Raw genomic sequence first — 14,088 nt, 5'->3', positions numbered from 1 at the left:
CCGCCCCTCGCGCTAAGGCGCGGCGGCCCTAGCAGCGGGCGCAGAAGGAAGGACTGGACGGAAGCGGCGGCGGCGGCGGCGGCGGCTGGCGGGCGGCCGGGGTCGCGGGCCGGGGCGCGGCCCGGGAGGCCGGCGGGGAGCCCACGGGTTGGGAGGCCCGCAGCCCGCGCCGCCGCCGCTGCCGCCGCCGCCGCCCCAGCCGCGTGCGCGCGCGGCCGCATCAGCTGAGCGCGCGGCGCGTGTCACGTGGTGAGCGTGTCGAAGGTCACGGCGCGCTCACAATGGAGCTCTCGGAGTATGTGCAGAAAGGCTTCCAGATGCTGGCCGATCCCGGCTCCTTCGACTCCAACGCCTTCACGCTTCTCCTCCGGGCGGCTTTCCAGAGCCTGCTGGACGCCCAGGCGGACGAGGCCGTGTTAGGTAAGCCGCTGGGCTCTGAGCTGGATCTGCCTGGGTGGAGGGGCGCTCGGAGAAGAGGAGCGAGATGGAGCGAGAAGGGGAAAGCCCCGGGAAGAGGAAGTCTCCGGGGTTTGCCCTTCGCTCCGGACGGAGTGTGGGGATGTGGCTCTGCCAGAACCCACATCGGACCCCGAGCATTGTTCTCTCCCCAGTTGGCACCTGCACACAGCCAGCTACACGTTCCTGGCCTGATTTCCTCTCCCAGGCTCTTTGTTCCTTTGTAAAGCCGGTGTTCAAGTCTTGTTTGTGGCCTAAACATCTAAGGTTTTCAGCCTGGTCTGGGGCAAAGGCTGTTTGACACTTGGACTTCATCAGGGTAGCTCCCTGCAATTCAAGCTTTCAGTGCTAGGTTGACGAAGGTTTTAAAGGGTCTGCTTCCAAAGTAATTACTACGTCAAATAGTGTTGACATTTTTCAGCTTAGAGAATACCTCAAGTTCCTCTGATCATTCCAACACTCTAGTTCAATATGTTTTGCACAGGTTCCACGCCTAGACCCTTAAAATATGGTGCATAATGTTTTGTTCTGCACTAGTTATCAGGAGGCGAGTCTTATAAATGGTCGGGTCAGTGATTGCGGAGTGCGGTGTCAGTATGGATGGAGGCATATTTTAAGACAGATCGCTATTACATGATTTTCTTAAATATAAATATCTCAACAATTCAATTTTTTTCTGTAGTTTCACGAGCTAAATACGTGTACAAAAAGTATGAAAGTGGAAGTTCTTTAAACGAAAATAGTAACCACCACCTGGTTAATCTCAAAAAAAAAAAAAAAAAGGATGGCTGTGGAAACCTGAAAATATTTTGAAAATTGTATTTTATATTCTGAACTCGTTCCCTCTCCCCCACCTCCATGTGTTAATGTCCATGGAGCCAGTTAGCATAAAACTAATCAATCTTTAGAAGGAAAGTTTATTCATTCTTAAGTTTACACCATATAAAATATTTATCTCCTTATTTTCCTCGGAATTTACTCCATCCATCTTTAGAGTGACCACTGTATATTTTACTCTAGGACTATGTTTTTTAAAAAATAAATAAGAGTATTAAGGTAAAGTAAAAGAAGGTAATTTGACCAGGTAATTGCATAATTATTGATGTGTGATCTTTATTGTTTTGCCATTGACCATGTTGCACATCTCATTTACTTATATTTTCCAGTCCTTATAGTTGAATTCTTCTTGTTATCTTGTTAAAGAGGGTTCTTTACCCAAATTAAAATACCTTTTTAGAAACAGGACTATAAAGAATTTATTGTCACAGGCATCACTGGCAATTAATTTATTTTAGATCACCCAGACTTGAAACATATCGATCCAGTGGTTTTAAAACATTGTCATGCAGCAGCTGCAACTTACATACTGGAGGCTGGAAAGCAAAGAGCTGACAAATCAACTCTAAGGTACAGGATTTATTTAAATATCCATTTGTTTTCAAATAGTACCTTTATGATTCCAATTTCAGTTTTTAAAATGGAGACTAAACTTACGCTTTTTTTTTTCTTTAGCAGTTACCTAGAAGACTGTAAATTTGATAGCGAGAGAATAGAATTGTTTTGCACGGAATATCAGGTTACTTACTTAAATTTTTAAAAATTAACAATTACTATTTTTCTTCTACTCTGTTTGCAAAGACGTATTTTCTTTCTTTTTTTCCCTCCCAGAATAATAGGAATTCCCTAGAAATCCTACTGGGAAGGTAGGTCCTGTATAAGGTGTCAAGCTGAGCTACTTTTTACTTGCAGGTATGAATGGAGAGTGTTGGTGTGAAACAAAACAGGACAAAAAAACGGGATCTAGACCAAAAGAAAAGGGGCTAAAGGGCAAGTGAAACAATTGCAGTTAAGCTAATGTTTTTAAAGATAAAGTTTATGGAGATAATTTTTTAAATGCTCTTTTACTCTTCAGAACTTGAAAATAAAGTTTAACAATGTTTTAAATTCAGAATGGATTAAAATTGTGTGTGTGTGGTGGGGAGGTGGTAGACACCATTGTTGGTGAAGATAAATACTAAAAGTTCTCCTGTAGCTATTATGTACAAAATTATCATTGTATCTTTCAGTATAGGCAGATCTTTCCCTCATATAACTGATGTTTCTTGGCATTTGGAATATCAGATAAAGGTAAAGTTTAACAAACTGTTCTCTAGGGGAACTTAGGGAACTTTTTTAAAAAATAAGAGTTAAAGACTGAAATCAATGTGTTGTGTTGTTTTAGACCAATCAACTTGATAAGATGTACAGACCTGCATATTTGGTGACCTTAAATGTAGAGGTATTTATACATAAGCCCTAAAAATTAAATGTGTAATGAAATTTAAAATTGCCTTGATTTAAATAAACAGCATTTTTTTCTTCCCTAGAACACTGATTCCCGATCCCACCCAGAGATTAGTTTTAGTTGCAACATGGAACAATTACAGGTACAGTATTAGGATCTGTGAATATGCCTATCTTTTTACAGATTTTCAATTGAGAATTATGCCTATGTAAAGTTCAAAAGAAAATTAACCATCTGTCAGTAGATAATAAAGGTTGGTTAAGGATTTAATGGTGAGGGGGCTTCAAAATCAATATTTTAACGTAGGCTTCGCTTTTGAAATTATGATGTTACTAACAGAATTGGTCTGCATTTGCTGTTCCCTCCAATTAAAATAAACTTTTGTAGTGTTGAGTGTAAATTCCTTCTATTTGTGATAAGTGTGAGCCAATAGGACAAAGCAAAAGGAAGAGCTTGGCTTTGAAAATGTCTTCTTTGCTTTCAGAAATTGAATTAAACTCTCAAAACATGATTTTTAAACAGTAGTTGTAAATGACTTTTTATAAAGGAGCAAGTATACAAAAATTCTAAAACTGTTTATATTGCCAGTGTAAGACTGGGGAAATTAAAAAGTACATTGATTAATGGACATGACAACGAATTTATTTCTTACCACTTAAAAAAAATGAAGATCATTGCTTGAAATTTTGATGAGATTGAATTTTTCAAAAGGGATCTCCTGCAGAGTCGTTTTAATGTAACCATTAATCAAACTTTAAACTTTCAGAAGATGTGAATACAGCATAATCTTTGTTAGATAACTTGAGAAATTTAATTTTGATATACTTTGCCTGTTCAGAGGATTCAGTTAGAAACTATATCTCACATCTGAGGGCAAGCAGCCCATTTGAAGATGAGATATTTTAGAGAAAAACCTTCTATTGACCTTCTTTTAATTTTTTATATCTTTTATATTTTAGAGGAAACCTTCTTTTGATAGTGGTTTGTCAAAGGTTTAAAATCTTTGTGAATTTTAAACTTGTTTAGAAAGTGTCCCCGACTCTTTTCTTGCATCTTTCTCAAAGTTGGATACTTCTTTCTTGTGTTTTTATCCTAAAAACGATCCGTCATATACATCTTTCAGGACTTAGTAGGGAAACTTAAAGATGCTTCGAAAAGCCTGGAAAGAGCAACTCAGTTGTAACTTGGGGAAGTTAACGATCTGCCCCGGTCTAGAGGAAGACCAGGAACGCCTTGCCGTCCGCCGAACCATCGTTTCTGGGAGCTGGATGTCTTCCTTTTCAGGATAACAAATTTTTTCTTTTGGATTTGTGTCACTCATCAATTTTGACACTTTTTTTTTACACTTGTGAAAGGGTTAAGAGGGAAAGTTTGCCTAAGTATTTGAATCATCTTTAGTATTATCCGTACACTGATCATATTTGATCTTTTCCAAGTCTTCCAAAAGGAAGCAGACAGTATATTCTGAATAAATAAGTTGTTCCCACTAAAGAGTGCTGAGAGTTTGTTTGGATTTGAGTTTGTTAATTATTACTTTGAAAACACAGACACGATTGGCGTTAACTTTTAACGATCGCCTCTTCTCAGAATTAAAGTTAAGCATAGTGGGAAAGGATGCGATCTTCGGGGTTGCCTGAAGACCCCAGCTTCGGGACGTGGGGAAAGGGCGCGGTCGCCCCGCGCCGGGAGCCGGCCCGTCCCGTTACCTGTGCCCGAGGGCTCGCCCGCAGCCCGACCCTCGCCCGTGGGGCTCCGGAGGCCTGGCCCGGCCGGCCCCGCGCGGAGCCCCTGCCCGGAGCGAGCGGCTGCCCGCGCGCGCCCCGCCTCGGCCACTGGCGGGCGAGGAAGGGGGCCGGCGCGGCCGCGGGAAGACTGGGGCGGGCGCTGTTGTTTCCGCGAGCCCAACTCGGTCGCAGGTTCCGCGCCGCGGCGCCGGAGTCTGGGCCGCAGCCCGTGGGGCCGAGCGGGGGGCGGCGGCCGGGTGCTCTCCTCTGCTGGAGCCCGCGGACGTGTGCACCGCGGGCGGAGGCGGGCTGCGGAAAGAAAGAAATAACGGGGGGTGGGGTGGGCTGAACTGCTTGCGGGGCCAGAGCGATGCCCGCGCCGAGAGCAGGGTGGCGCGAGTGGCGCTGTGGAGAAATGTCTCCGCAGCCGCGCCAGCAACGCCGCCGCGCCGAGCGAGGGGGAGGGGGCCGGGTCGCGCTGCTCCGAGGGGAGGGGGCGGCCGCGGGCCCGACTACACCGACACTAATTCCCAGGCCGCCCTTAAGGAATGAGGGGAGCACGTGACCCGGTGGGGGGGCGGCGGGGGGAGGGGGCGGGCGGACTCTGAGCCATTTTGGAGCCGGTGTCAGTTTCCACTCTGCCTTCAGCGGTGCTTTTTTTTTTTTTCCACCCTCCCCTCCCCCCTCCTCAGCCTTCCTCCCCTCCCCCCGCCTCTCCGCACGCACACACACGGCGCCCCCCACCCCCCTCCTCCCCCCACGGCAACTATGAAATAATAATCGTAGTATTAAAGGCAGAGATCGGGGCGAGACAATGGGGATGTTGGCGAGGGAGCCCCGATCCGGATTAGAAACACCTCCCAGCCCCGCAGAATAATACTGATCGCGCCCCCTCCGCGCGCTCCCTCCCCCGAGTGCGGAGCGGGAGGAGGCGGCGGCGGCCGAGGAGGAGGAGGAGGAGGAGGAGGCCCAGGAGGAGGAGGCGTTGGAGGCCGAGGAGGAGGAGGAGGAGGCCGCGGAGGAGGAGGCCGAGGCGGAGGCGGAGGAGGAGGAGGAGGCCGGGCTCGGGAGGCAGCATGAGCCGAGCGCGGCGGCCGCGGCTCCTCTCGGCTGCGCTCGTTGCCCATTGACAGCAGCGTCTGCAGCTCGCTTCAAGATGGCCGCTTGGCTCACATTCATTTTCTGCTGAACGACTTTTAACTTTCATTGTCTTTTCCGCCCGCTGCGATCGCTTCTCGCCGGCTGCTTTTTCCGGGTACGTAGGAGGCGAGGCGCCTCCGGGACGGGGCCTGGGGGCGGCGGGGGTCGCGCCGGGCTCGGGCCGGCCGCCGGTGGACTGGGAGCGGCCCCCCCGCGCCTCGCCCGCGCCGGCCGGGAGGGCGCTGACAGCGTGGGCGCCGAGCCCCGCGCCGCCGCCGCCCGCCGCCCGCCGGCCCCGCGCGCCGCCCGGCCCCGCGCGCCGCCCGCGAGCGCGAGCGCGCGCCCGCCGCCGCCCGCCGACTCCCGCGGCGCCGGGACCGACCCGCAGCCCGCGCCGCCGCCGCCAGCCGGCCTCGGCGCCGCTCCAGCCGCCGCCCGCTCCAGCCCGGACGCGCCGCGCGCGGCCCCACGTTTTAGTTCCTTTCTCCCCCGAGCGCCCCTCTACACCCTCGCGACGCACATGGCCCCCGAGAAGAACACTTCTATTTGCAGCTTCTGCGGCTCTCCCGGCCACGGCGCCTTTTGTTGAGAGGTAGATTTTGATGAAACGGGGACGGGTGCCTGAAATCGGGAGCTGCTTGGGTCAAGTGGCTTCCCTCCTCTCCCGAAGAAGGGGCTTTGGAGGGGTTTAAACAGCCAGAGAACGCCCCCATTTTATAGGGACGGGTTGCGTGGGGGGCAGCGATCCCGCCAAGGTGGATGTTAGGCTGGTGAGAGCCCGAACAAAAATGTTATTAACTTAAGTTGAAGGGACACTTGTGAGAAATTGGATGGCTTGTAAGATGGCGGTTCCCAGTTGTTTCCAAGGTCTCCTGCGTTTGTGTTTAAAATGGTAAAGTTTTCAAGGTGTAATTTGTTGGGAGTCTTGGATAAGTTCTTCAAACATTACTTGGGACGTGCTCACTGGGAAGTGGGCATTTCAAATTTGGAGCTTTTTTTGGAGTGATGATGGTGAGTGGACGTTAGTCTTGCAAGAGGTTTCCTCTCTTTCTTTCTTTTTTCCTCTTTTTGTTTTTTTCCTCTCTCTCAGAGACTACAGTTTTTCTCTCAACCTCTAGTATGGGATGCACTTAGAACCATGACTCAAGTCCACAACGTTTTACAGGTTTTGCTAAATGTCAGCTTAGGTCATGTGGTGAGGAGATGCTTTAGAAAACGTGCACTAAAAAGTTGATGGCATATGTTTACGCAGTCTTTGGGGTTTGACAGCCGTATAGCATGATCTTTTTCCCAAAGATTTACAGTTAATAATTGGAAGTAAACAAGTATAGAGACTTTGATCATTCCCAATTGCAATAAAAGGATTTAGTGGGCTTAGTGGTCACGGTTCAGTATTTGAAATACAAGCATGTATTAACCCCTTCCCTTAAAGTAGGCAAAACTCTGGGCATATTTATTCAAATCCAAGTGTAGGTTGGTGATGCCTAGAATATTATGAGTAGTTCAACCTATATTTTATAGGAAGCTTAACCCCCAAGTTCTGGGAACATATTATATGCCACGCTAAAGTCTTGAAACTTAAGGATGCCAATTGTTAACAGCATACGCTAACTTATGAGACTATATTAACATTTGAGTTTTATTTTAAGTAGAATCCCTTAGAGGTTGATTTTGTGGGCAAACATTTTTTTTTAAAATATTTGAGTTCATTCCCATACATCTGCCCCAAAGTGCAAAGGTGTTTGAAATAACCTACTTGTGTAAATTTACACCTAGTATCTCTAAAGCCATATAAGTCACTATGTATGCATGTGTGTATGTATACACACACATATACACACGCTTCTGTAAGAAAAGTGAGCATTTAGTTGTACTTGAAAAATCCATTAATGTTCTACCATCAAGTCCTTGGATGTGCATTAAGTGCCCCAAAAGGTAAAATTCTCCCTAGAAGTCAAGTTACCCCCAACTTTACCCATACTTGTTTTGGGCTGGGAGCCCCACTGGGGTTATGGAGTTCATTTGCATTTGTTAGATTGCAATAGTCAAGCTGACTGTTAACATAAGAACTTGCTTCTGTTTTCCTTCATTTTGACATTACTGGTGTTAGGCCTCCAACTAAAGTGACAGCCCCAACTGAGTATGTTATAATGGCAAGTTTAAACTATTGAGTATTTTTTCCATTGTATGTTTGGTGCATTTTTGCTTGCTTAACTGGCAGTTTCTGTGGTGGAACCTAGAAGGTTTTCCTTTCTAAGGTGCAAGAGATTGTTTCTGAAACCTTATCAAGCATGTCAGATGTTTTGGAAGTCTTCATTAGGTTCCCAGTACTTTCAAGTGGTATAAAAAGATAAAGAACTGATTCTTATACAAGTAACAAAGTGGTATTTACTAGCATTATAAATGGTTATAGGGTTGTGGTCAAATTCTCGTGAATTGCAGTAGAGGAGTTGTGTGAATTAAGACTTAAGATGAATTTGAAAGGGTTTTGGTCAAGTACATGAGACTTAAACGTTCAAAGCCAACCAGTAGATAACCTTTCACTGAGGTCTGATTGTTCTGTGTGTTAATATTTGTGTTTGTCTGGTGTTCATTTTATGTAAAGTAGAGGAGAAAGAAAGGCAGCTGTTTTTATTGATGCCCCTTCCTGAACTTCATGATCGGTGGCATTAGTGTGATGTGCTTTTGCAAGGGGACAGAAGTATCACCTTGCTAACTATCTTTCTAGTAAAGGTCCTACTGTTTCATAAGGAGAGTTTTCTTTGAGAACCAAGAAGGCTTGTCTTTAATCACCAAGTACAATAGAATTAAATTTTGCTACTCTTTAGGGACACTGCTCCATCCACAACGCGTCTGTAATCCCACTTAGATTTATATTAACAATATGTTGACAATATTCCTCTAAACAAGTCATCCAAAGATAACTGAGGAGTCACACATGACGTTTTCTGGTTGAAGTCACTGGTTGCCACTGTGGTCAATTTTCATAAAAGAGGCTTTGTTTTGTTTTTACCGTTTTTTTTTTGTTTTGTGTGTGTGTGTGTGTTTAGTACTCTAAAACTTTTAGTTTCAGCCATTGAGCTGTGTTGATTAGTATTTCCCTCTTCTGCATTAAAATTCCCTGAGAATTAAAACCTCAGATGCATCTTCAAGTTTCACAAGTTCCTAGATTTCTGTTCAAGGCAGCTTTGAGAATGTGCTTCAGAAAAGTCTGGAAGCTTAGTCTTATTTCAGATTCTGAAATGAATGAAGTGGGAGTAAGAAATGCATTTTTCAAGCATACTGCACGAAGTAATTGACTTCCCTGATTGTCCGCTGTTGTATTGTTGCTGACAGTTCCCCACCGTGACTTTTCTGTAACATACGATATCTGTTGGGAATAGCATTTCATTGTGTGGGGTTTGCATGGGGGTGAGGCTGAGAAAATGACATTTGTTCTTCTCTGCTCTCGGTGCTCTGGGTTGACAAGGTGTTGATTCAGCGTTGGGAATGGGCTGGTCACATGGTTCTTTACTTATTGTCACTGCCGTCGATTCAGGTAGTTTTTCTTGCCTCTATCCAGCATAGCTCAGGTAAAACACAAGGCTTTGCCCACTCCTTGTCTGCTATGAAACAGATTTCAGTTTTCAGCCTTTCCAAAACTTTGTATCGCTCATCCTCATCTACAGAAGAACTTCCTATTAGAGAAGAAAGCTTTAAAGAGTTTCAGTTCAATAAACATCTCTGCAATTTGAGCCCTGACGGTTTCGGGCTAAGTGCACAGTTGGCAATTCTCAAAAGATCCCTTCATGAAATTTTTGACCTAGTGATTGCTAACAGGAGAGACCGAAAGAGTCAAGATCTGAAAGAAGCCCTTCGCGCCGAGTCGACGTGGAAAGAGGCCCCCAAGAGTGGCCGAAATGGCCGGAGTGCGGTTTGCATTTTCCTTTACCACTGCACGCTCCGGGATCCCCCAGGCTGTCTGCCGGGTCGCCTCGGGCCAGGATCCTGCTCCCCAGCGCGGCGGGCCTCGTGGGGCCGCCCCACCCCCGCGCTGTGCGCCCGCACCCCACCCCGCCCCCGCGCGGCCCCGCCCCCGCGCCGTGCCGGCCCCTCCCCCGCGCCCGCCGCTGCCGCCGCCCGGCAGCCCCGCACGCCCGCCGAAGCTACGGGCTCGGCCCGGCTCCGCGCAGAGTTGCAGCGGTGGCCGGATGCCAAGTGTAAGTGTAAGTTGCTATGGAAACCCCGACAGAGGCGAGTTCCGAATCCGGAGCGAGACGGAGCCCCGGGCGCCGCCGGATCCGCCCCTCCGCATCCCGGCCCCCCGGCCCCCGGGCGTCCGCGCGCTCAGGCCCCAGCCCGAGGCCGACTCGAGGTGCTTCTCCTGCGGCCCCAGCACCCAGCTCCGGAAATGCCAGGGATGCAGATAGAGCAGAATTTGCTTTCCCTTTGTATCGCGTCAAAACGTGCCAGGTTCTGGTTGCCGGAACCGCTTAAAACAACCAGAACCCCTGGGAAGCCAGGGCATGCTCCTGGATTTTCGATCGAAGATCCATAAGGAAGTTTTACCCTAAATTTGGAGTCCTGGAACAAGCCCTAGCGGTTGGTAAATATCTGCGGGGAGCGTGTAGCGTCTGCAGCAGCCGTGGGGCTGCTGGGCTGGAGGACAAATGGAAGAAAGAGACCCGAATGCTCTCAGCTCCCAGCCCCCACCCCAGACCTTTTCTCCCTCCTGGAATGACCTGAGAGACCAGAGATTACTTTTCTTGGATCCTTTTTCACCTTTTCAGTAGAATTGATTGAGGTCTGATCAGTGAATTCTTTCTGTAGAAGACGTTGGGACAGTCCAGCTGCACAGTGTTAAACGAGTTTTATGAACTCCTCCAGCATTTCAGAGCATATAGTTACTGGGAGTTGGAGATAATCTCGATTCTCTTTCTGTGAATTATGGCCAATATTTCTTTGTCTTGCAGGATCTTTTATCAAGCAGAAATGCATCGAACAACCAGAATCAAGATCACTGAGCTAAATCCCCACCTAATGTGTGTGCTTTGTGGAGGGTACTTCATTGATGCCACAACCATAATAGAATGTCTACATTCCTGTAAGTACACAGTTTTAGACCTTTTCTTGTGTCATGTATATTTAACATGTTGTCCTGAAATTTGAAAACTAACAATTCCCACTGTCCTTGAGAATGTTGGTACAAAATGAAGAAGTTGTTTTCTGCTCTTGCATTTAGTGACTTTTTGTTAATGCATATTTATTAAAATATTGTATAAATATAAATTGTATAAGTGTTCTCAGGATATTAACTGAGTTTGTTTATTTAATTAGAAATGCCTTTTGGTATTTACCATTTTGTTACTACTAGTTCTCTATTTCTGACACTAATTTTGTTGCTTAGCATCTACTTCCTGAACTTTAAAAAATTGGTGTTTTTATTTCTAGTCTGTAAAACGTGTATTGTGCGTTACCTGGAGACCAGCAAGTATTGTCCTATCTGTGATGTCCAAGTTCACAAGACCAGACCACTACTGAATATAAGGTAGGAAAATATTTAAAAACATTGTTTGTAATTGTTATTGGAATTGCATAATTATTGAATTTAGTATTTATTTCTTCACACAAAATTTACCCTTCAGTCCCCGTCTAATGCGTGTTCTTTGTGGAGGAGGATAGCCCTTAATTTCTTGGCCATTTTAATGATGACTAACTTTAAACAGAGTTCAATATTATTCAAGGGATTTTAAGATTTTTTAAAATCATTTTAAAAAATGGAATTAGTTCTCCATTTTTGCATTGCTTTATTGACCTTGTGACAGGCAAGAGTGCATGTGTTTAAACTGCTTCCATTCTCTCCTCTTTGTTCTCTTTCATATTAGCTAATTCAGTAATTTGGAAGGCACACTTTTCTTGACTTAGTGAAATGTGAAGAATTTATTAGTGAATATAAAATAAAGTATTCTTCTAATTTAAAAACAGTGCTACTACATAAAGAAGTTTTATCCTCATAATTATCGTGTTGATGTAGTTATAGACAGTGTTACAATCAAGTAAAATACTATAACAGAGAAAACAAAGAATGTTTAAATACTTAATGAACACTTTTAGTTTTTGCCATATTAGTTGATAGTTTATTTTCTAATTTATTCTTTTTCAGGTCAGATAAAACTCTTCAAGATATTGTATACAAATTAGTTCCAGGGCTTTTCAAAAGTGAGTAACTTGCTTAAAACTGAATTTTTAAAAAGTATTTATCAGTTTTACCTGCTATGTTTAAGTCTTTTTTTTCCTCCTCTTTAGATGAAATGAAGAGAAGAAGGGATTTTTATGCAGCTCATCCTTCAGCTGATGGTAAACTCTTTAGAGGGGGAAAGACATTTTATTTGGAGGGAGAACTTACCCAGTAATTTATTAAAATTAAGCTTAAAAGTACCAGTTCCATTCTTCTATATGTATAATATTTAATTAAGTATTTAATTCTTAAAAATTGAATTTAAAAATGTCTTTATAGCTGCCAATGGCTCTAATGAAGATAGAGGAGAAGTTGCAGATGAAGATAAGAGAATTATAACTGATGATGAAATAATAAGTTTATCCATTGAATTCTTTGACCAGAACAGGTAAATTCTTTAGAAAATGTGTTTTATGCTAATATATTTATTAGATACATTGTTTGCCTAATAAATTATTTGTTTCTTAGATTGGATCGGAAAGTAAATAAAGACAAGGAGAAATCGAAGGAGGAGGTATGTTCCATGATACAAAAACACATAGAAGATGCATTGTTTGGATTCTAGATTTTATGAGGGTATATGTTGCCCTTTAGAATATCCTAGGGTCAGATGTTGCTATCAAATAGAAGAAAATCATCATGTTTGATGTTTAAGAGTGATCTATATTCGATAGTTACTAGATAGAATTTATCTTATATATGATTACTATTCTTACAAAATATTTTCAGTAATTAATGTTTAATGCTTTGATGTACTGAAGGAATCTGTTCATTTAGTATTTATAATAATAGCAAACTCAAAGTATAGTTGAGAACTTAGTCAAATCTCAGCTTTGGTATTTGTACCTTTTATCATACTCAGACATCTATCTATTTTTTTTGACTTTAAAAAAAATCTTAAAGTTAGGAATTTTAAAAAATTATTTTTCTTAAATATGCTCTTAGGTGAATGATAAAAGATATTTACGATGCCCAGCAGCAATGACTGTGATGCACCTAAGAAAGTTTCTCAGAAGTAAAATGGACATACCTAATACTTTCCAGGTATCTACTTTATAGTCTTCATGCATTTTATGTAAATCGTTTTTAAAAAAATTTCAATGACATTTTTCTTCTTGGATTCTAAAGCCAAAACAACGGAAATTTTTTTTTAATTTAGTACTTTACTTGGAAATAGCTCTTAAAATATTTGGTATGGACTCTGTTTTATGCTGTGAAAACAAATCCCTTATAATTTCAAGAAATGTTTTCCCTCATTTGAAGTTTCCAGAGGGATTCTTTCTTTGTTCAAATGTTTGGAGAAAATGTTTTTTAAAAGCATTTTTGGATTCTATTTAGATGGCCCAAAAAAATCTAGATTTACCGTCATTCTTGGTGATGCCTAGTAACTGAAGTGTTCTTTTTCAACAGATTGATGTCATGTATGAAGAGGAACCTTTAAAGGATTACTATACACTAATGGATATTGCCTACATTTATACCTGGAGAAGGGTAAGTAGCGTACCTGATGCTCGCAGGTTATTTTGATAGACTGTACTTAAAGATCTAAGACTGATTTTTTTTTTCCTCTTAACTTTATAGAATGGTCCGCTTCCTTTGAAATACAGAGTTCGACCTACTTGTAAAAGAATGAAGATCAGTCATCAGAGAGATGGACTGACAAACGCTGGAGAACTGGAAAGTGACTCTGGGAGTGACAAGGCCAACAGCCCAGCAGGAGGTATTCCCTCCACCTCTTCTTGTTTGCCCAGCCCCGGCACTCCAGTCCAGTCTCCTCATCCTCAGTTTCCTCACATTTCCAGCACTATGAATGGAACCAGCAGCAGCCCCAGCGGTAACCACCAATCTTCCTTTGCCAATAGACCTCGAAAATCGTCAGTAAATGGGTCGTCAGCAACTTCATCTGGTTGATACCTGAGACTGTTGAGGAAAAAAATTTTAAACCCCTGATTTATATAGATATCTTCATGCCATTACAGCTTTATAGATGCTAATACATGTGACTATCGTCCAATTTGCTTTCTTTTGTAGTGACGTTAAATTTGGCTATAAAAGATGGACTAGATGTGATGTTCATATGGACGTTAATTGAAAAGAAAGATTATTTCTCGAAAGAATTGATTTCTGAGAAAGCAGGCAAGATGTTTTTCTGTGTGTTAGGACAGATGTGAAATGGTTTCTGTAACCATTGTTTGGATTTGAAAATCTTCTGCGGTGGATATAAACATTGGGCCATAGTTTGTTAATCTCAACTAACGCCTACATTA

The 14,088-nt window shown here is 43.8% G+C and overlaps 2 protein-coding genes across 2 annotated transcripts; both read left to right on the top strand.

Annotated features, from left to right (window-relative positions):
* Positions 1–281: 281 nt before the first annotated feature.
* On the top strand, positions 282–4,225 carry COMMD3 (COMM domain containing 3; the record flags this gene model as incomplete). The annotated part of the gene is made up of 8 exons (XM_079701259.1): positions 282–420; positions 1,752–1,863; positions 1,969–2,032; positions 2,125–2,159; positions 2,523–2,583; positions 2,678–2,734; positions 2,823–2,882; positions 3,864–4,225. 8 exons carry the CDS (start codon positions 282–284, stop codon positions 3,921–3,923), a joined length of 588 nt encoding a protein of 195 aa, XP_079557385.1. The 3' UTR covers positions 3,924–4,225.
* A 6,350-nt stretch (positions 4,226–10,575) lies between these two features.
* On the top strand, positions 10,576–13,805 carry BMI1 (BMI1 proto-oncogene, polycomb ring finger; the record flags this gene model as incomplete). The annotated part of the gene is made up of 9 exons (XM_079701258.1): positions 10,576–10,687; positions 11,035–11,131; positions 11,747–11,802; positions 11,890–11,940; positions 12,101–12,209; positions 12,290–12,335; positions 12,767–12,865; positions 13,232–13,312; positions 13,403–13,805. The coding sequence occupies 9 exons, from the start codon at positions 10,576–10,578 to the stop codon at positions 13,730–13,732; spliced, it is 981 nt and encodes a 326-aa protein (XP_079557384.1). The 3' UTR covers positions 13,733–13,805.
* Between the last annotated feature and the right edge of the window lie 283 nt (positions 13,806–14,088).

This window comes from Hyperoodon ampullatus, assembly GCF_949752795.1.
Source record: "Hyperoodon ampullatus genome assembly, chromosome: 3".
Lineage (NCBI taxonomy): Eukaryota > Metazoa > Chordata > Mammalia > Artiodactyla > Ziphiidae > Hyperoodon > Hyperoodon ampullatus.
Note: the sequence above shows the minus strand (reverse complement) of the source record. Positions and strands in the feature narration are given on the sequence as shown.